This window comes from Rhinoraja longicauda, chromosome 4, assembly GCF_053455715.1.
Source record: "Rhinoraja longicauda isolate Sanriku21f chromosome 4, sRhiLon1.1, whole genome shotgun sequence".
Lineage (NCBI taxonomy): Eukaryota > Metazoa > Chordata > Chondrichthyes > Rajiformes > Arhynchobatidae > Rhinoraja > Rhinoraja longicauda.
In genome coordinates, this window is record NC_135956.1 from 62,329,088 (window position 1) to 62,351,305 (window position 22,218).

General features: G+C 41.4%; 1 protein-coding gene across 1 annotated transcript in view; it reads right to left on the reverse strand.

Moving 5' to 3' along the window:
• Positions 1–14,304, reverse strand: part of cyb5a (cytochrome b5 type A (microsomal)) — a 30,300-nt gene extending 15,996 nt beyond the window's left edge. Inside the window, exons 1-2 of the mRNA XM_078397829.1 lie at positions 13,991–14,304; positions 1,685–1,813 (exon numbers count right to left, since the gene is read on the reverse strand). Coding sequence (XP_078253955.1) covers positions 1,685–1,813; positions 13,991–14,116 — 255 coding nt within the window. The 5' untranslated portion in view covers positions 14,117–14,304. The remainder of the gene's footprint in view (positions 1–1,684; positions 1,814–13,990) is intronic.
• Between the last annotated feature and the right edge of the window lie 7,914 nt (positions 14,305–22,218).

A 22,218-nucleotide genomic window follows, 5' to 3' on the forward strand; every position in this document is an offset into this window, starting at 1 on the left:
CACAGTTGGGATTGGTTCTTGATCAATGAAAAACCTTTGATCCGTCAGTTTGCGTTTGATTATAGAAATGCTTCTTGATTTGGGTGGCTTAAATTTCATTCTAACCCCAGTGATGTTCTCTTGAAGCTTCCCTAAAAGGCGCCTGGTGCAAGGTGCTGTTGTTGTTATGATTGTCATGTCATCCATGTAGGCCCTGATGGGTGGTAGACGGACTCCAGACTTCAGCCGCTCGCCTCCCACCACCCACTTGGAGGCCCTTATGATGACTTCCATAGCCATTGTAAAAATCAATGGGGAGATGGTACACCCTGCCATTATGCCAATCTCCATGCAGTGCCATGTGGTGGTAAAGTCTGGCGTGGTGAAACACAGCTGCAGATCCTGAAAATAAGCCTTGACAAGGCTTGCGATGGTCTCTGGTATCCTGAAGAAGTCAAAGGATGCCCACAGGAAACTGTGAGGGACAGTTCCGAACGCATTGGCAAGGTCAAGGAAAACGACATGCAGATCTCTCTTTTCTTTCCTTGCAGTCTGGATTTGGTGCCAAATCATGCTGGTATGTTCGAGACATCCAGAGAACCCTGGGATGCCTGCTTTTTGGACTGTTGTATCCACGAGGTTGTTTCTCTCTAAATAGCTGGTCATCCTCTGAGCTATGATGCTGAAGAAGATTTTACCCTCTACATTGAGGAGACTGATAGGGCGGAATTGGCTGATATCTGTGGATTCCTTCTCTTTCGGAATCAGGACTCCACCTGCCCTGCGCCATGTTTTGGGTATAATTCTCTTCTCCCAAGCCACTCACAATAGCCTCCACAGGAAGCGAAGAACATCAGGAGCACTCTTGTAGAGTCGATACGGAACCCCATTTGGCCCTGGGGCTGAAGATGCTCTTACCCGAGACCCTTCTTCATGTCAGTAGAGACCTATATGTAGATTGTGGACTAGGGTAGCTATATTTAATTTTCATTTAAAAAGTCACAACTTGAAAACATTTATAGAATGTACGCGTGTATAAAGGCAGTTTGCCCATTAAGCACAATGGTTATTGTACTGTGGAAATCTGTCAGAGCACAAAGGTATAATCCTCACCCACATTTGATAATCTAGGCCAGAGGAGTTTCATTTCCTACCACACCCAACTTGTGCTCCAGAGAAATAGATCACTGCTGAACACTCATTGGTATTTTTCTTATCTCCAGATTCTCAAGGATTGTTCACACTATGTGGAACTCAAACAAACTCCTATACCAGCAACTTGTAGTTGTCCTCACACCTGCCAATACTGAACCATAAATTCCTAGTGCAGAATTCAATTCCAATTCAGAATTTTGTATTCATTTATAACTATTTCTGCATGCTTCAGATTAATAATCATTTTAACAGTAATATTCCAATAATGCTGGTTCACACATAGCATCTCAGTTTGTTTCACCACCAGTGTCAATTCATTTAATTCCTCACTTCACACACACATTGCCTAGTCCTCACATGCTCTCTCCTTTGTTCTCTCTCTCCCCCATCAAAAAAAAACTTGCAACCAAACTGAAATATATTCTTAATTTATTTCCTTTCTTCCATGTCTCTGAAGTGTCCTTGGATATTATTTTGCTTGAAAAAGCTACATAAATTAAACAATTATATTTGTGTGCTTTGTTTTTTTAGAAGTTATTATCGAACTCACAGGGTGCAGCTCTCCTATGAGGTAGTGTTTGGTCATTTCGTGTGCATCTTTGGAATGTCCAACGTCTTCAAAGGCTTCTGTAGCATCACCTCCTGCTTGTTCTATCAGCACTTCTTCGCCGCCAGGATGCTGCAAGACATGAAATAGATTTGGGATTGGCCGATTAAAATAATGACTGGAATTTATACTGCCTCTTTTGCATCCACTTCACAATGCCCCAGAGCCATTTAAAAAAAGAAATAAAAGATGACGCCCAATATGCTCACCGTTAAATCAAAACCTGGAGACGAGGCTCATTTAAAATTCAACTAAACGGTACCAAATGTAAGAAATGCAATACAGTGACCCCTTGTTTTAACAGACCCCTTTATAATGAATTATTGGTTAGTGGACAGACTTGCCGTGGCATCCCGGCTCACATGACCTCCCCAGCCCTGGCTTCAGATGCCATCCCCAGCTCGCAAGGTGCACCAGGGAAGCCTTCTGCACCCATCATGTGATCCGGTTAACGCAGCTATTGTTGCGGCTCAGGTTATAGTCCCTGGGGCAGCACTTCCTTCAGACTTCCTTCATCACCCCCCTTGTATGGGGGGTGTTGAGATAAAGTTTAGTGAACAGGACGGGCAGGAGAAAGGCAGGGTGCAAGGAAGGAATGTTGCACTTAAATTGTCCTTATTTTAATGCAAGAGGTCTGATGGGTAAGGCAGATGAGAGCGCATGGAATAAGTACGGGCGACTGTGACATTATAGCCATTACGGAAATCTGGTTAAGAGTCAAGAGTGTTTTATTGCCGTATTTCCCAGATAGAACAATTAAATTCTTACTTGGTGCAGCACAACAGAAAATATGTAAACATAGTACACTGTAAACAATATGATAAACGAGAGAGAAAAAGTTCAGTGTGTGTATATATACACACACATACTCACAAGTACACATGTATGTATGTATGTATGTATGTATGTATGTATGTATGTATGTATGTGTGTGTGTGTGTGTGTGTGTGTGTGTGTTCAATATTCCAGGTACAGGAGCTTGCGGATAAACAGCAGTGGGGATAAAAAGGATAACATGCACCTGCATTTAGATGGACAAGGGCCGATTAGGGATAGTCAGGATGGTTTTGTACTTGGGAGGTCGTGTTTCACAAATCTGATTGAGTTGTTTGAAGATGTGACCAAAAAGGTTGATGAGGGCAGAGCTGTAGACGTTGTACACATGGATTTCAGCAAAGCATTTGACATGTTTCCGCATGGTAGGTTGCTCTGGAAGATTAGATCGCATGAGGTTCAAAGAGATCGCTGAATGGATAGAAAATTGGCTTCATGGAAGGTGATGGTGGAAAGTTGTTTGTCACATTGAAGGTTGTGACTAGTGGTGTGCCTCAGGGTTCAGTGCTGGCCCCATTGCTGTTTCTCATCTATATTAATGATTTGGATGAGAACATATATGGCATGATTATCAAGTTTGCAGTTGACACTAAAGTGGGTGCTATTGTAGATAGTAGTCAATAATTGCAGCAGGATCTTGATTGATTAGGTAGGTGGGCCGAGGAATGGTTGATGGAATTTAATACAGAGAAATGTGAGGTGTTGAATTTTGGGAAGTCTAGCATAGGCTGGACCGACACAGTGAATGGTAGGGCTTTGGAGAGTGTTGTAAAGCAGAGTGATCTAAGAGTGCAGGTACATAGTTCCTTAAGACTGGTATCACAAGTCAAGGAGGCTTTCAGCACATTGGCCTTCATCAGTCAGAATATTAAGTATAGAAGCTGGTCATGCTGCAACTATAGAAGTCATTGGTGAGGCCACATTTAGAGTATTGTGTTCAGTTTTGGTCACTATGTTATCGGAAAGATGCTGTCAAGATGCTGAAGATTTACGAGGATGTTTCCAGGACTTGAGGGTCTGAGCTTTCTGGAGAGGTTGAGCAGGATAGGACTTTATTCCTTGGAGTAGAGGGGAACGAGGGGTGATCTTAGAGGTGTAACAAAATCACGAGAGGAATAGATCGGGTAAAGGCACAGTCTTTTGCTCAGATTTGGGATATTAAAACCAGCGAATCTAGCTTTAATGCGAGGAGGGAAATATTTAACAAGAACCCATGCAGGAACATTTTTTTTAAATACAAAGGGTTTGTGGGTGTACAGAACAAGCTGCCGGAGAAGGTAAAGGCAGGTATTATCACAATGTTTAAGAGGCATTTATGGATAGGATAGGATAGGATACGTTTGAGGGGGGATATGGGCCAAATGCAGTTAGGTGGGACTAGTGTAGATGGAGCATGTTCGTCGGCATGGGAAAGTTGGGCAGAAGTGCCTGTTTCCATGCTGATTGACGATGACTAACTGCTCATTACACAAATAGTTTGCATGTTAGTAATGCTCCTGTGGACAGAATTTGCACATAGCAAAAGTTGTGCAACAACTTAGAAATCCATACTTCCAGTGTCCCAAACACTCAAAAGCTGTACGCAGGAAAGAGAAAAAAAAGAAAACGAGGGAAAAGATTCCCCATCTAGGAACTGGAGGGGCAACCTTTTCCACACAGAGGGTGGTGGGTATATGGAACTTGCTGCCAGAGGAGGTAGTCGAGGCAGGTACTATAACAATATTTATAAGACATTTGGACAGGTACATGGATAGGAAAGGTTTAGAGGGATGAAGGCCAAACACCAGAGGATGGAACAAGTGTAGATGGGACATCTTGGTCAGCAAGGGTAAGTTGGGCCAAAGGGCTTGTTTTGTTGTTGTATGGTTCCATTACTTTAAGGATGTGAAGACAAAGCAAGAAATTCTGAAGTTTTATTTTATTTCTCTTGGTTGTATTTATCAGTTCACTTCAGTTCCTCCATTTGCCAGCCTACCCCAAGGCCAATATCCCGTAAAAATGTTAAACTTTACCCAAAACAAAGAAGCCATATCTGTGTGTAAACAACAACAGGATAGGAGCACGCACATAATCCCACTCTGGAGAGATTGGTACACAGGAATAATATATTTTTAAAAGGGGGCAGATATTGTCAGATGCTAAAATCTACCTGTAGGGAATCCTCCAGGCTCGGGAAATATGGAAAGAAAGGGGGATAAAATTTGGCAAAGTCCTTTAGTGCAGGAGTTCTGGATGGGTGGTCTCGCAAGCAAATATTTTCTTGACATAATATTCCATCAATGATAACAATGAAAACATTTTCTGCTTCAAAGCAAGATGGAAAATACAACCTGGAAACAAAGTGTGGCAGAATCCAATGTCATGACTAAATAATTTAAGCAGCTGGGCAAGTTCTAAGCATTATATTGATAAAGATTATTCAAAGTATACATGGCCCTTTTTGAAATGAGATTTGGGCTCTCAATATACTGTATTTCTCAAACCTTTACATTACCTAGCTGCGATTTCTTAAAATCGTCTCCAAATAAGATGGTTATCAGGAGAATAATGTTGTAATGTTTCGCACAAGTATATTCTTGCATAGGACAAGCAAAGGCAAAATAGAGCCGTTCTGTGCTGCGATTCCAGTAAGGATGGGGGGGGGGGGGGGGGGGTTAGGACAGAGAGGGTGAGAAAGAGGGCATGGGGGAAAGCATCTCCAGAAGGCAAGACCAGCTTTGGAAAGGCAAGCAATTCTTACAACCAGGGTCTCAAAATAAATTGATTCAATTCCTTAGGAGGTTCTTTATTTTGTTCAGAAAATGCCCATCATAACAGTCAATGGTGAAGAGCATAAAAAAAGCCATTCGGAGTTCATGCTAATTATCAAAATTGCATTTATATCTAGGAGGAAATCATGTGGCCACAGGGAGAACATGCAAACTTCACACGCATGTCGCAATTGAATCCTGCAAGCACCAAATTAAAAAGTAATGTTAAATATAAATATTGAAAGAATTTAAAAGACACTGAACAGCACAAGCTCAAAATTGATTTGCAAAAACAAGTTCCAGGAAAAAGCCACATCAGTAAAAAATGTTTAATAGAAACAAAATCAAATACGATTGCTTCAAATGTAAACAATTCAAAGCAATTTTCTGACGTTTCTCTTTTGAACAGTGAAAACTATGCAAGAGGTCAAGTAAACATGCAAAAGGAAATGCATTAACAAGCATAAAACTTTCCAGCTAAAGAGATTTTCCTCATTCCTAAAATCCCAGAAAATCTTTTGCAAAGCTGAACCCAGTTGCAAAATTATCATTAAGAAAATATATAGATCAAAGTACACATAGTTAAAACCCAAAGCAACCTGATAACAAGTCCAAGGTCCTTCCCAGTGGACTACGACCAATGTTTACTGAAGGACGATTACTCAGCATTGCAAAAAAACTCATAAACATTAATACTCTACACCACAGAAATTTGAATGCAAGATCAAATCTCAATTGCATACAATCCATGATGATCTTAAATTTAACCAAGCCTTTCATACATCCTTATGATGACTTCAATACATCCCTAAAGGTAGTTTAACACATGTATATTTCAAGTAATTCACAGACCATGCCATGCTTAAACTGACTTGAGTGAAAAAACTGTAATACTAACATTTTGGACGAATGTGGTCTCTGCTTCATTCAAAGTCCTTTCAAAACTGCAAACTTGCTCCCATCCAAACATACAAAACACCAACATGGTGTTAAATAACCACAATGAATAAATTAATAACCATAATGCTAGTGCAAAAGGCGTTCAAGGGCTTCTTTTATGATTGCATCGATGTGCTAGCCCTGGCAAATATTCAGAGATATGCACCCCAGGATTCTGGACGTTGTTGACTCTCCACCACCCATCCATCGATGAGGACACCTTCATGCATCTTCAGTATAAGAAAATAACTGCAGATGCTGGTACAAATCGACTTATTCACAAAATGCTGGAGTAACTCAGCAGGTCAGGCGGCATCTCGTGAGGGAAGGAATGGGTGACGTTTCGGGTCGAGACCCTTCTTCAGACTGAAGAAGGGTCTCGACCCGAAACGTCACCCATTCCTTCTCTCCCGAGATGCTGCCTGACCTGCTGAGTTACTCATGCATCTGCAGCCTCCCCCTTCTAAAGTCAACAATCAGCTTCTTGGCGTTGCTGACATCGAGAGCAAGATTGTTGATCTGGCATAATTCTATCAGATTTTTAACCTCTCTCTTAGACTCTGGCTCATCATTAATTGATATTTATTCAACAATGGAGGTATCTTAAGAGAATTAAGAGTGTTTTGGGAGCAGTGACAGGCTACATAGACATGGGTTCAGGTAGTTCTGCTATAACATGCTTTTCAACAAAGCAAATTGGATATAATGGAATTGATGACTGGAAAAACTATTTGTATTACATGGGCCGAGTTGGTTATAACACAATTCCAATTGGGAACTAGAGAATTACTTAAAAATGAAGGAAAAAAGCAGTAGTGGGAGAAAAAGTCTAGGGGAAAATAAACTGTTTCCATGCAACCTTCCTGCAATAATCAGACACCATTGCATATTAAGAACACCGAGTTTCATCACAGGTGGCCATTTACACTTTATGCTGCTGCAAAAAAAGCAGCCACTATAATCAAGGATCACTTCTGCCCCGAACATTCCCACTACTCCTCTGTCCCGTTGGGTAAAAAACCTTGAAAGTTTGTACCACCAGATTCATAAACAGTTTCTTCTCAGCTGTTATCAGAAACTGAATGGACCCTTCATGACATAAGAGTTTAGTCCCAATCTCCCTACCTTTCTCATTGCCTCGCTACATTTTTTTCTTTATTTTGTTTAATCTGCACTTTCTCTGTGGCTTTAACACTGTAGCATGGTATTTTGTGCTCTGGTTATTTTTTCTTTGCACTACTTACACATGGTTTAATTGATTTTGTGCATGGTGCGATTTGACTGTTTCTCGGTATATAGGAGAATAAGCCAATGCTGAGGACCTCAACAAGAATCACTTTTATTGACACTTATTCAATGATATTCCATTAAATAATATAATATGCAGCCTTTAATATCTTTGTTTTCCAGTAACAAAAATAAAATTGTAGCTATTAAGAAAATCTTTACTTCCGAAAATCCTGCAGCAAAAAAATGTTGTTAGGGCAAGTCAAACTCTAGCCCCGAATCTCCTTTTACCATTGACACAATTCTTTCTTAAAAGATGATTTTCTATAATCGTAAGGTGTCAAAGGAATTTAACTTGAGTTGAAGCAGAACTAAAATAGGCACAAAATGCTGGAGTAACTCAGCTGGATAGGCAGCATCTCTAGAGAGAAGGAATGGGTGACGTTTCGGGTTGAGACCCTTCTTTAGACTTCAGCAGAACTACATGCACAACAGTTATCTTTGCTGGGAGTCTGTGTTGAAGTATGTGCATCTTATAGTATTGACCATTACTGAAAACCTAAAACACACCAGTAACCCTCCTCTCATCTTGAATCAAGCTGCTGTAGATTACCTCTAGAAACAAATGCACCAAATGAAGACCAGCACTCCATTACAATGACCAATATTTGGAGATTATATATTTTGGATGAGATGATCTAAAATGTTATCTTTCCTATTGGATCCAATGATACCCAAAAAGCATGTTTTACCAAAGTTTTGGGCTCTATTTATCACAAATATTTCTTCTAAAATAGGTCACATGCTGCAATGATGTTTCAAGGATTTGACTATAGCCATATTTGGCTCATAACCTGAACACTAATGGAAATTAATGCTTTGGACTTTAAAATATGCTAAAACCTATTCAACCCATTAAAAAAACCAGACAGCAATAAATAGCAATTACATGCATTTACATTCTGCTTTAAACAGAAAATGCTTCCAAGGTACTTCATTGGTGCTTAAACAAATAAAAGATCAACACTAAGCAAAGAATTAACTTCACTTGGAATGTTTTGCAGGAAATGATTGGATAGACAAGGTTTGTAAAGGAAATCCAAAAGCTTAGTGTTTAGTGTACCAGGTACCGTGAAAACCTTTTGTTGGGCTAGCCAGTGGAAAGCCTATACATGATTCCAATCATATATTCTGAGGGTCTCCAGTGAGGTAGATAGTAGCTCAAGACCACTCTCTAGATGTTGCCTGATAACAGCTGGGAAGAAACCGTCCCTGAATCTGGAGGTTTGCGTTTTCACATTTCTGCACCTCATGCCGGAAGGGCGAGGGGAGGCGAGGGAGTGACAGGGTGAGACTTGTCCTTGATCATGCTGGTGGCTTTGCTGAGGCAATGTGAAGTGCAAATGGAGTCAATGGAAGGGAGATTGGTTTGTGTGATGCACTGGGCTATGGCCACAATTCTCTGCAATTTTTTGCGATCTGGTATGGAGCTGTTCCCAAACCACATTGTGGTGCAACAAAAAACATCTGACACATCTGTAGAAGCTAGTGAGAGTTGATGGGAACATGCAGAACTTCCGAAGCCTTCAAAGAAAGTAGAGACATGGTGTGCTTTCTTGGCCATTGCTTCAATATGGGTGGGCCATGACAAGTTGCTGGTGATATTTACTCCTAGGAACTTAAAGCTTTCAACCATCTCTACTTCGGCAGGGTCAAGGGTATGTGTACCGTTTCACTTCCTGAAGTCGATCACCATTTCCTTTGTTTTGCTCACATTGAGAACCCCATGACCTGGTAACAAGACAATCTCCTTCCTGTACTCAGTCTCGTCATTGTGTAATATCCGGCCCACAATGGTGGTGTCGTCTGCGAATTTGTACATTTAATTGAACTTATACTTGGCTGCAGTCATGGGTACATAAGGAGTAGAGAAGGGGGTTGAGAACGCATCCTTGCGGAGTACCAGTGTTGAAGATTATCTCAGGGGATGATTTATTCCCTTTCCTCATTAATTGTGGTCTGTTGGCCAGGAAGTCCAGGATCCAGTTGCAGAGATGAATGCTGACACCAAGCTCCATGAGTTTGGTGATGAGCTTGGATGGGATAATGGTGTTAATAGCAGCGCAGTCGTCTATGAATAGAAGTCTGACACAGGTGTCTCTCTTATCCAGATGTTCCAGGGATATAGGGCCAGGGAGATCAGCTGCTGACCTATTGTGGCAGAAGACGAACTGCAGTGGGTGAAGTCTGCTTGGTAGACTGGATTTAATCAATTCCATAACAAGTTTCTCAAAGAACTTTATGATGGTGGAAGTGAAGGCTACAGGATGGTGGTCATTATTGCATGAGATCTTACTTTTCTTCAGCACCGGTGTGGTCTTCTTGAAGCAGGTGGGTACCTCAGAACTGACTCGGGAGCGATTAAAGATGTCTGTGAATGCTCCCACTGGTTGGTCCAAGTACCTTCTAAGGACGCGGCCATGGACTACATCTGGGCCATTTGCTTTTCATGGGTTCACCCTCAGGAAGGCCAATCTACTTCTACAACCGTGACCCTGGGAAGAGGCACGGTCGAGTCAGATGAGACGGTTGGCCTGCTCAAAGTGAGCATAAAAAAGCATTAAATACATCAGGTCGGGCCGCACTAAACCCAGTGATGTTGCCCAACTTCACTTTCCAACTAGTTATAGTCAGACCCTGCCACGTTTTGCAGGTGTCCAAATAATGATACTGTGACTCAAGTTTGTCTCGATATTGGCTCTTGGCATCCTTGGTAGCTTTGCAAAGATCATAGTGAGCTTTCTTGTACCGCTCAGGATCATTTGACTTGTATGCAGCAGACCTGGCCTTCACCTGTAGATGTCCCGCACGGTTTACCCAATAGTTTCCAGTTGGGGAACACCCAGATTGTCTTTGTCGGCACACACTCCTTTACGCACGCGTAGAGGATTACGGACCATTTCATGGACTCAAAGCAGTCACATAGGATATCATCAGTGTTTGCCGATCAGCATTGACCAACTCTCTGTACCATTTCCTCCTGCGTCAGTATTGGTTTGTGAGTAGAAACACAGGTCAGTGACCAGATTTGCTAAAATATGGCCGAGGGACAAAGCATCAGGCATTTTTTACTCTGGTGGGAAAAGAGGCATGTCGGTAGTACTTTGGTAGTACGCCCGAGGTTGGCTCGATTGAGGTCTCCAGCTACAACGACCAGGGCTTCAGTGTTTTGTCCCAAGGCTGTTGATAGCGGTGTACAGTTCATTCAGAGCAAGCTTGATGTCCGCATCAGGAAGGATGAAGACTGCTGTTAGGATAGCTGAGGTAAATTCCCTTGGCCGGTAGTCGGGACCATACTTCAGTTAGATATTCCAGATCCGGGGAGCATAAGCTTGCCAGGACTGCCATGTCCGAGTACCATAACGTATTGATTAGACAGCAGACCCCACCGCCTTTAACCTTGCTCAAAGATGTAATTCGGTTCATTCAATGAAGGGAGAAGCCCTCGGGCTAAATGACACAGTCAGGTGTGAGCATTTCTCTGTGAAATAGAGCACACAGCAGTCTTTCACTACTTTGAGGTAAGTCAGTCTGGTTTTAAGTTCATACAACTTATTGTATTGAAGGCATATTGTAAGGCACATTTGCAAGTAATGCCCTATAAAACAAAATTGTGGGAAGTTGGAAAGGGCAGATGAATTGTAGCAAACTCTCGTCCTTTTCCTCTGAATACTTTCCTTCTGTTTATGGAATAAATCAGTTACTTGCCATACAATTGATTTTGCCAAGTCGCTTCTAATAAATTGGCTGACAGCACTGGCAGAAGTACAATCGGCAAAAGTTGACAAAAGACAGTTTGCCAGTTGTATATTGCATATACATGAACCCAATAGGGCCTAGATATCATAAATGCAAGAGCTTTTTTATCATACCACATTTTTTTGAGAAGTTTCTCAAACATTTTATTGCAAATATTTAAGTGCTTTAACAGCATGTACAGTTAACTCTATTTAAATGCTAGTCAACTATCAGTCTTGCCCGATTTTCCTTGATTAGAATCAAATGCAATTTGTCGTGAAGAGCTGGTTCAGCAGATTGTTTCTACAGCCTTGAAGGAATGTTAAGATAACCATGTTTCAAAATTTTTAAACATTTCCCTTAATAAAATTTCACAATTTATTTGAAAGCCACTAAACATATTGTCACTCTCAATAATGCATTGCATTCAGGAGAGGACGAAAAAGCTGACAAATTTGTAGCGATCTTCATCTTCAAAAAGTATTCAACCACAAACGATCAGAGAAATTAAATGTAACATTAAATCAAAAGCGGCTAAAAGTTGCCAAAACTAACTGCAGGCCGGAATATTGGAATATTTTAAGAAATCATAAGAAATTAAATAAAAACTGAAAATTGAGCAGATAAAAGATCAGAAATGATTTTGATGAATAATGGATTTATTCACAAAATGCTGGAGTAACTCAGCAGGTCAGGCAGCATCTCGGGAGAGAAGGAATGGGTGACGTTTTGGGTCGAGACCCTTGGAACAGCCTTAATGGGCCAAATGGCCTACTCATGTTCCTGCACCTATATACATTTAATATGCACACTCAAAAGGCTATTTGCAAGGGACAACCACATAATGTTGGGGTAACACATTGCCATCAGTAGGAGACTGTCTGCTTTCTATTAGAATGCCATTTTCTGGTCGCTTAGGTGTAACCAGAGTGGCATTAAAAGCATCTGTACTTCAATTGTGACAATTTACAATCTACAGGGAGCCATGAGGCAGAGTGGTCAAATATATTTAAGATTGAAGTAAACAGATATGGAATAAAAGGTAGTCACCGATTGCAGGGAAATGTAAATTTCCCCAGTGTAGGACGAATAAAGGAATATATTATTATTATTAGGCACAAGACAAGATCAACCACGATCCCTTTGGATGACAGTTGTCACAAAAACCTGCATGACCCATCCCTGCTCCAACTTCCAGCATTAGTTTTCCAAAAGAAAATAAACATTTCTTTTCACATATGAAGAGAACATGCATAATGGGGGAAGTTAAGATAGCTTATTCCCTGCTCTTCCAGACCAATGCAGTCAAAGTACTCTGCTATACGGGTATAACATCTTAAAATTGCTTAGTAATTTCTGTCAAGTCTGGGAAGGGAGAGAATCTTCCTGTCCCCATCAGGTACAGTTCTCCAAGCCTCCTTTACAAAATAAGGATTATGGACAACAAGATAAAAATCACACGCCATTCATTAATCTATGACTCGTCATTTTATTTCCAGCCTTCAAAAAAATGATGAGCGGCAGATTAACAAAGAACATTCCCCATCCATAGCAAAAAATAGACAAACCCAAATACTTCAGTAATTATGGAATCCCTAGCAAACATTTATCAAATCGATCCCTTCTAACCACACTAAATGCTTTCATCAACAACCTGGTCAATTAAAAAAATAGAGTGGTGCATTTGAAAGTTTAATTCAACTAGACATAACATTGCTCATGGTTAATATCTGCAAGCTAGCCTTCATAAGCCTATTGAAATCACCGTCAAAGACTGTAAAATACATATTACCATTATTGACTTTTGCAGAGGTCTCACAAGATATCCCTGGGCCTATTGACCTCCAAGGATTAAATAATAGAACTCAGAAAACCCAACTGCCTGGACAAGGAAACGTGATTATGGATAAGAAAATAGCCACATTACTTCACCAAAAGCAGTTCATGGCAGACAAATTACACTTCCTTAGTTACTTTCATAATGTAACGCTCACTGCAGAGATGTGGAAGAAATGGAAGAGACCAATTTTCAAGAAAAAAAATGTTAGGTAAAACTATTATCTGCATATGAAGATGCTGTGATCTTTCACCTTGCACTCCAATGGGACTTTATTGGCAGACATACAGAAAGGCAAAAACAAAAACACACTAGTTGTGGCCATACTGTACAAAAGTACAGAAAGCATTACAAAAGATAAGATAAAGTAGAGACAGATAAGTCTACACCCAAAAGTCAACTCTCGCTGACTAAACTACCATTGATCTTGAAGTGTTAACTCTCTCTCGTCACAGATACTGCCTGCCCTGCAACTTGTTTGTTTAGGAAACTTGGAGGAAGAGTTAATTCGAGTGCAACGAGATTCAGTGGCAGAGAAACAAAAACGCTCTCCAATGCGTTCCGTAAACGTTCAAGAAAGTTTTACTCATCCATTAATGCCGTAAAGCGCTTTCCAAAATGGCTTGGAGGCAGCACCGCTGGGTTTCCAAGAGTCATATACAATCCCTATGCGGTTACAACCGAACTTGTAGATTGTAAATTTCAGATTTAATAACATGAATTGCGCGCTGCACAACGAGTGTCTGAACAATATCCCTGTAAGTGTGCACGACGTAAATGCGGGGACTGGAGTAGGAGGTTGATCAACAGAGCAGCCGAACACTGGCTGCCACTGAAGGATATAATAAGTGCTGATTAAAATACCTGATCCAGAAAATTGGTCACGTCATATATGTTGTTATTAATGTGAATCCACGCGCTGTTGCCATTGCAATGCTGCTTCAACTCTTCTAGTCGGTAATATTTCACTTCCTCCTTGTTCTCAGCCATGTTGTCCCAACTTGCACCAAATCCACTAACTTACACTCCAAGCACAAGGAGCTCACCAAGCATCTCATTTTTATTGGCAGTTACCGCATTACTCCCAGTCTCAGAGCTCCATTGGTTATTTGACGTGCTGCTCAAATGACGTTACAATATCTGACACCAAATGCTGGAGTAACTCAGCAGGATAGGCAGCATCTGTCCCGTCGAGTTACTACGGCATTGTGCCTATATATTCGGTGTAAAACGGCATCTGCAGTTATTTCCGACAATATCTGTCGTTCCAAATGAGAAGATAAAGTCCGCTGGGATAAGTCAAATGTTTTACTTCTCGTTTAAAGCTGCCGGGGTCGTCTTGTTGCAGTGAGACTGTGAGTCCCTTTGTCCAGTCGAAAAGCACATCAGTTTTAAATGCATTTAATAGAAAGTTGCTCCGTCAGTTAATGTTACGAAGTTGGCAAATTATATTACTTATCTTCTAAGAAATGAATATTTTCTGACAATTGTTTAAAAAAAAAATTATTTATTTATTTTCCGGTCAATACAATACAACAGATTGACCATACAGTTGTGAAATTTAAATTGTACGAAATCAGTGTATCAAAAATAAAACAATATAATCACACATAATATTTTCTGACCGAAAAAAAAGGTGTAGGCAGAAGCCAAAGGTTATTGTGCCTACCCTTAATACTTAACAAAATATAATTAAAAAAAACACAACATCATAAGTCAGAAGCAGATAAACAAAACATAGAAAGAGACACAAATATAGTCAAGAACCATCATTTCTGTCATGTCAGTCATTTTTCAGTGGTGATCATGTATCTTTCAAATATAATATTTTTGAACATTTTCTTGAATTTACACATATTACTACACTCTTTTAATTCATTGTTGCAACTATTTCATAAATTGACCCTTTAACAGTCACACATCTATTTTTCACATTTGTCCTTACCCTCTTTTTTTCAAACATATAATTTTCACTGAGTGGATACCTGCAGAAAACATGTTCCCAATGTTGGGGGAGTCCAGAACCAGGGGCCAAAGTTTAAGAATAAGGGGTAGGCCATTTAGAACGGAGATGAGGAAAAACTTTTTCAGTCAGAGAGTTGTAAATCTGTGGAATTCTCTGCCTCAGAAGGCAGTGGAGGCCAATTCTCTGAATGCATTCAAGAGAGAGCTAGATAGAGCTCTTAAGGATAGCGGAGTCAGGGGATATGGGGAGAAGGCAGGAACGGGGTACTGATTGAGAATGATCAGCCATGATCACATTGAATGGTGATGCTGGCTCAAAGGGCCGAATGGCCTACTCCTGCATCTATTGCTCTCCATCGCTGAAAACAAACCTTGGATACAGTCAGGAAATGTTCTTTCTTTTGCTCTAAACATTATTTGCAGAGTATTAAAGTCTACTAGGTCCATACATTTAGGGCATATGATTTCATAAATAATGGGTTGGTTGGGTCATTATAACCAGCCTTATTGACAATTCTTATAGCACTTTTTTGCAATGTAAAGATTGAATTAGTGCTAGTTTTGTAGGTATTTCCCCATACTTCCACTCAGGGTGTTATATATGGAATAATGAGTGAGCAATATAAAGTAAATAGTGAATTTTGATTCAAGATGGCCTTAGTTTTGTGCAGTATAGCAATGGATTTAGACAGTTTTGATTTGAAATGTTTATGTGAGGTTTCCAACAGTTTATGATCTATTATTACTCCCAATAATTTATTTTCATACACTCTTTCAATTTCTCCATCATTAATCAAAAGTGTTACCTGCAAATTTATTTTTCGATTTCCAAACACAATAAATTTTGTTTTACTTAGATTTAATGACAAATTGTTAGTACTAAACCACTACTTTAGGGTTTCCAATTCCCCTTTAACAGTGTCCAAAAGTTGCTTCATGCTTTTCCCTGAACAATATAAATTTGTGTCATCCGCAAATATAACTAAATGAAACAATTTTGACACCTTACAAATATCATTTATATAGAGTATAAAGAGCTTTGGACCCAGCACCGAGCCTTGCGGAACCCGACAGGTAACCTTCATAGGTTCTGAATCAAAATTATTTACTTGAACATACTGATAGTAATGTTCGTAAGTAACTGTAAAGGTTCTTAGTAACTGATCGATAGTAACTGTAAAGGTTCTTGCAGAACTAAGTTCTAAAACTGCCAAACACCCGAAGTCGATGTTCAAAGGGACCTGAATCACACCTTCACACAGGTTACTGAAGACCAACTTGCAGAAGCAGCAAATGATGATGAGGCCAAATGGTGCATTAGCCTTTATTATGAAAGATTACAGGAATAAGAAAGTCTTATTGCAGTTATGTGCGATGATAGTTGGACTATTGTGTACAGTTTCTGGCCCCCTCACCTAAGAACAGGTATAGTTACCATAGAAGGAGTACCACAAAGATTCATTAAACTTATTCCAAGGTTAGGGAGCAATAGACTAAAGAGGGACTGTATTCTTTAGAATTTAGAAAGATGAGAGCTCCCATCGAACTTTACAAAATTCTTGGTAGAGTTGGCAGACGAGATGCATGGAGGATGCTTCCACTGACTGAGGATTTAGGCCCAGGGATCAGTCTGGGAATGAGGGGTAGGCCATTGGTACAAAAATGAGGAGAAATTTCTTTATAGTTTGGTTTACTTTAGTTTATTGTTGTCATGTGTACCGAGGAATAGTGAAAAGCTTTTTGTTGAATGCTATCCTGTCAGTGAAAAGACCATGCATGATTGCAATCAAGCCGTCCAGTGTGTTGAGTTACAGGATGAAGGGAATAACGTTTAATACAAGATAAAATCCAGTAAAGTCTGATTTAAGATAGTTTGAGGGTCTCCCATGAGGTAAATGGTAGGCCTGGACTGCTCTCGAGTTGGTGATGGGATGGTTCAGTTATCTCATAATACCTGTGAAGAAACTGTCCCTGAATCTGGAGGTATGCATTTTCATATTTCTGTACCTCGTGCCTGATGGGGGAGGGGAGAAAAGGGAATGTCCGGGATCAGACTGATCCTTGATTATGCTAGTGGCCTTGCCGAGCCAGCGTGAGATGTCAATGGAGTCAATGGAAGGAACGTTGGTTTGTGTGATTGTCTGAGCTGCATCCATAATTCTCTACAATTTCTTGCGGTCTTGGATGGAGCTGTTCCAAAACCACTCTATGATGCATCACGCAAAAATGCTTTCTACGGCGCATCTTTAGAAGTTGGTGAGAGTTGTTCGGAACATGCAAAAAAATCCTAAGGCTTTCTTGGCCATTGCTTCGATATGGCAGGTCCAGGATAAGTTGCTGGTAATATTTACTCCTAAGAACCTGAAGCTTTCAACCATCAGTGCTGTCAATGTATGTGAATGCTTCGCTTCTTGAAGTCAATCACTGTATTCTTTACAATGTATGTCTTGTTGACATTGAGGGAAAGATTGTTGTCTTGACACCAGGTTTTCGTTTAGTTTATTGTCACGTCTACTGAGGTACAGTGAAAAGCTTTTATTGCATGTTAATCAGTCAGCGAAAAGATAATACATGATTACAATCGAGCCATCCACAGTGTACAGATACATGATAGAAACATAGAAAATAGGTGCAGGTGTAGGCCATTCGGCCCTTCGTGCCTGCACCGCCATTCAATATGATCATGGCTGATCATCCAGCTCAGTAGCCTGTACCTGCCTTCTCTCCATACCCCCTGATCCCTTTAGCAAAAAGGGCCACATCTAACTCCCTCTTAAATATAGCCAATGAACTGGCCTCAACTACCTTCTGTGGCAGAGAATTCCACAGACTCACCACTCTCTGTGTGAAGAAATGTTTTCTCATCTCGGTCCTAAAAGACTTCCCCCTTATCCTTAAGCTGTGACCCCTGGTTCTGGACTCCCCCAACATCGGGAACAATCTTCCCACATCTAGCCTCTCCAACCCCTTAAGAATTTTATATGTTTCTATAAGATCCCCCCTCAGTCTTCTAAATTCCAGCGAGTACAAGCCCAGTCTATCCAGTCTTTCCTCATATGAAAGTCCCGCCATCCCAGGGATCAATCTGGTGAACCTTCTCTGTACTCCCTCTAAGGCAAGAACGTCTTTCCTCAGGTTAGGAGACCAAAACTGCACACAATACTCCAGGTGCGGTCTCACCAAGGCCCTGTGCAACTGCAGCAGAACCTCCCTGCTCCTAAACTCAAATCCTCTTGCTATGAATGCCAACATACCATTCGCTTTCTTCACTGCCTGCTGCACCTGCATGCTTGCTTTCAATGACTGGTGCACCATGACACCCAGGTCACGTTGCATCTCCCCTTCTCCCAATCGGTCACCATTCAGGTAATACTCTGCTTTCCTGTTCTTGCCGCCAAAGTGGATAACCTCACATTTATCCACATTATATTGCATCTGCCATGCATTTGCCCACTCGCCTAATCTATCCAAGTCACTCTGCAGCCTCCTAGCATCCTCCTCGCAGCTAACACTGCCACCCAGCTTTGTGTCATCTGCAAACTTAGAGATGTTGCATTCAATTCCCTCGTCCAAATCATTAATATACACTGTAAATAACTGGGGTCCCAGCACTGAGCCTTGCGGTACCCCACTAGTCACTGCCTGCCATTCTGAAAAGGACCCGTTTATTCCTACTCTTTGCTTCCTGTCCGCCAACCAATTTTCTATCCACCTCAACACTGAACCCTCACTACCGATGTTAGGCTAACTGGTCTATAATTCCCCGTTTTCTCTCTCCCTCCCTTTTTAAAAAGTGGGGTTACATTAGCTACCCTCCAATCCTCAGGAACTACTCCAGAATCTAAAGAGTTTTGAAAAATTATCACTAATGCATCCACTATTTCTGAGGCTACTTCCTTAAGCACTCTGGGATGCAGCCTATCTGGCCCTGGGGATTTATCTGCCTTTAATCCATTTAATTTACCTAACACCACTTCCCGACTAACCTGGATTTCCCTCAGTTCCTCCATCTCATTAGATCCCCGGTCCCCCGCTATTTCCGGCAGACGGTTTATGTCTTCCTTAGTGAAGACAGAACCAAAGTATTTGTTCAATTGGTCTGCCATCTCCTTGTTCCCTATGATCAATTCACCTGTTTCCGACTGCAAGAGACCTACATTTGCCTTAACTAATCTTTTTTTCTTGACATATCTATAAAAGCTTTTGCAGTCTGTTTTTATGTTCCTTGCCAGTTTTCCCTCATAGTCTATTTTCCCTTTCCTAATTAAGCCCTTTGTCCTCCTCTGCTGGACTCTGAATTTCTCCCAGTCCTCTGGTATGCTACTTTTTCTGGCTAATCTGTATGCTTCATCTTTTGTTTTAATACTATCCTTGATTTCCCTTGTTAGCCACGGATGCACTACCTTTCCTGGTTTGTTCTTTTGCCAAACTGGGATGAACACTTGTTGTAGTTCATCCATGCGACCTTTAAATGCCTTCCATTGCATGTCCGCCGTCAACCCTTTCAGCATCAATCGCCAGTCTATCTTGGACAATTCACGCCTCATACCCTCAAAGTTACCTTTCTTTAAGTTCAGAACACTTGTTTCTGTATTGACTTTGTCACTCTCCATCCTAATGAAGAACTCTACCATATTATGATCACTCTTGCCCAAGGGGCCTCGCACAACAAGACTGCTAACTAACCCTTCCTCATTACTCAATACCCAGTCTAGAATGGCCTGTTCTCTCATTGGTTCCTCGACATGTTGGTTTAGAAAACCATCTCTCAAACATTCCAAGAAATCCTCTTCCTCAGCACCCCTGCCAGTTTGGTTCACCCAATCTATATGTAGATTGAAGTCACCCATTATAACTGCTGCACTTTTAGTGCACGCATTTCTAATTTCCTGCTTGATGCCATCCCCAACCTCACTACTGCTGTTAGGTGGCCTGTACACAACTTCCACTAGCGTTTTCTGCCCCTTAGTGTTTCGTAGCTCTACCCATATCGATTCCACTTCCTCCAAGCTAATGTCCTTCCTTTCCACTGCTTTAATCTCCTCTCTAACCAGTAACGCTACCCCACCTCCTTTTCCTTTCTATCTATCCCGCCTGAATATAGAATATCCCTGGATGTTGAGCTCCCAGCCTTGGTCACCCTGGAGCCATGTCTCCGTAATCCCAACTATATCATAATCATTAATAACTATCTCCACATTTAATTCATCCACCTTATTATGTATACTCCTTGCATTGAGACACAAAGCCTTCAGGCTTGTTTTTACAACTCTCTTACCCCTTATACAATTATGTTGAAAAGTGGCCCTTTTTGATTTTTGCCCTGGATTTGTCTGCCTGCCACTTTTACTTTTCACCTTGCTACCTGTTGCTTCTACCCTCATTTTACACCCCTCTGTCTCTCTGCTCCTGCTCCCATCCCCCTGCCACATTAGTTTAAATCCTCCCCGACAGCACTAGCAAACACTTCCCCTAGGACATTGGTTCCATTCCAGCTCAGGTGCAGACCGTCCTGTTTGTACTGGTCCCACCTCTCCCAGAACTAGGTAAAGGTACGACGTGAATAACTTTTAGTGCAAGATAAAACCAGTAAAGTCTGATCAAAAATAGTCTGGGGGTCTCCAATGAGGTAGATAGTAGTTCAGGACTGCTCTCTAGTTGTTGGTAGGATAGTTCAGTTGCCTGATAACAGCTGGGAAGAAACTGTCCTTGAATCTGGAAGTGTGCGTTTCCACACTTCTACGCCTTTTGCCCAATGGGAGGGGAGAAGAGGGAGTGGCCAGGGAGTGGCCAGGGAGTGACTCATCTTTGATTCAGCTGCTGGGCTTGCTGAGGCAGCATGCAGTGTAAATGGAGTCAATGAAAGGGAGGTTGGTTTGTGTGATGAGCCCCGTTCCAACAGTCCCTTTGAACTCACCTGGTTTACTGAAAAAAAATAATTGTACTACTGTGTATCAGCTAAAAAATGAATTTAAAGTGTAATAAAGGGGATTAATAGAGTAATATCCCATAGGCTGTGAATCTGCCAGTAGAGCATCATGAAAATCTCAAAGATATTTTACTGTAGTTTCCTGCTTTCTGTCTCCTTCTCTCCTGTTTGCAGTTTTCCATTCTGATAGTAATGAAGATTTTTAAAATCTAACTAGAACAGGGCCCAAAGTTCTCCTGCATTGGTCTAGCACCCTCCCCTCCCCCACTCTCCACCTCCCCCCTTCCCCTCCCCCTTTCCCCTCCCCCCTTCCGCTCCCCCCTTCCCATCCCCCCACTCACCCATTCACCCACCCCCTCAACCCCCCCTTCCGCTCCCCCCTTCCCATCCCCCCACTCACCCATTGTAAGGGGTTTCTGCGCCGAGCTTTCGCCCGACCTAAGGTCCCCGTGCCTTGCTCTGATCCCTTGACCAGGCCGTGCACACTGGTTCCCCGTGAGTGGTTCGACCCACTCACCCCTTACGGTTCTAGACACTGGGCTTAGATGCAGGAGCTCTTATAGTGCAGAAAAAAATTCAACCAGACCAGATTTTAAAACCAGGGTTTAAATGAAAAAGGCTTTTATTCAGCACTTGGGACTATTGTCCATGAATACTTATTATACAGTTCGATAAGACATATCTATAATACACATACCGAATACATGAATATCTTTTATTTATTAATCACAAAACGCACAGTTCACAAGACATATACCCGAATACCCTTTTCGCTGAAAACTTAAAAGCACAGTTCCACGAGACATATATCCGAATACCTTCTTCGCTGAATCCTTGAAACACACAGTTACACAAAACGTATACACGAATACCCTTTTACTTATGAATTCTTAAACACAGTTCTGCAAGACACATACACGACTGTCAGATGGGGAACGCACGACGCATCGCAACCTTGACCAAACCCTATTTTTAATACACACCCAACGTTTATTCACAACCACCCTCCTCTCTACACTAAACTATGTCCAGGATATGTAGGATTTGAAGTGCATGCTCACCATGGGGTTATTACTGGGGTTACTGGCTGTTCGGTTTTTGCAGTATTTCTTTTCGAGTTGCGTGCCTGTTCCTCTCTCTTGCATCCGTTCTTCTTTCCGACTTTCTTCTTGACTTCAGACTTCGAACCCGGTTTTCT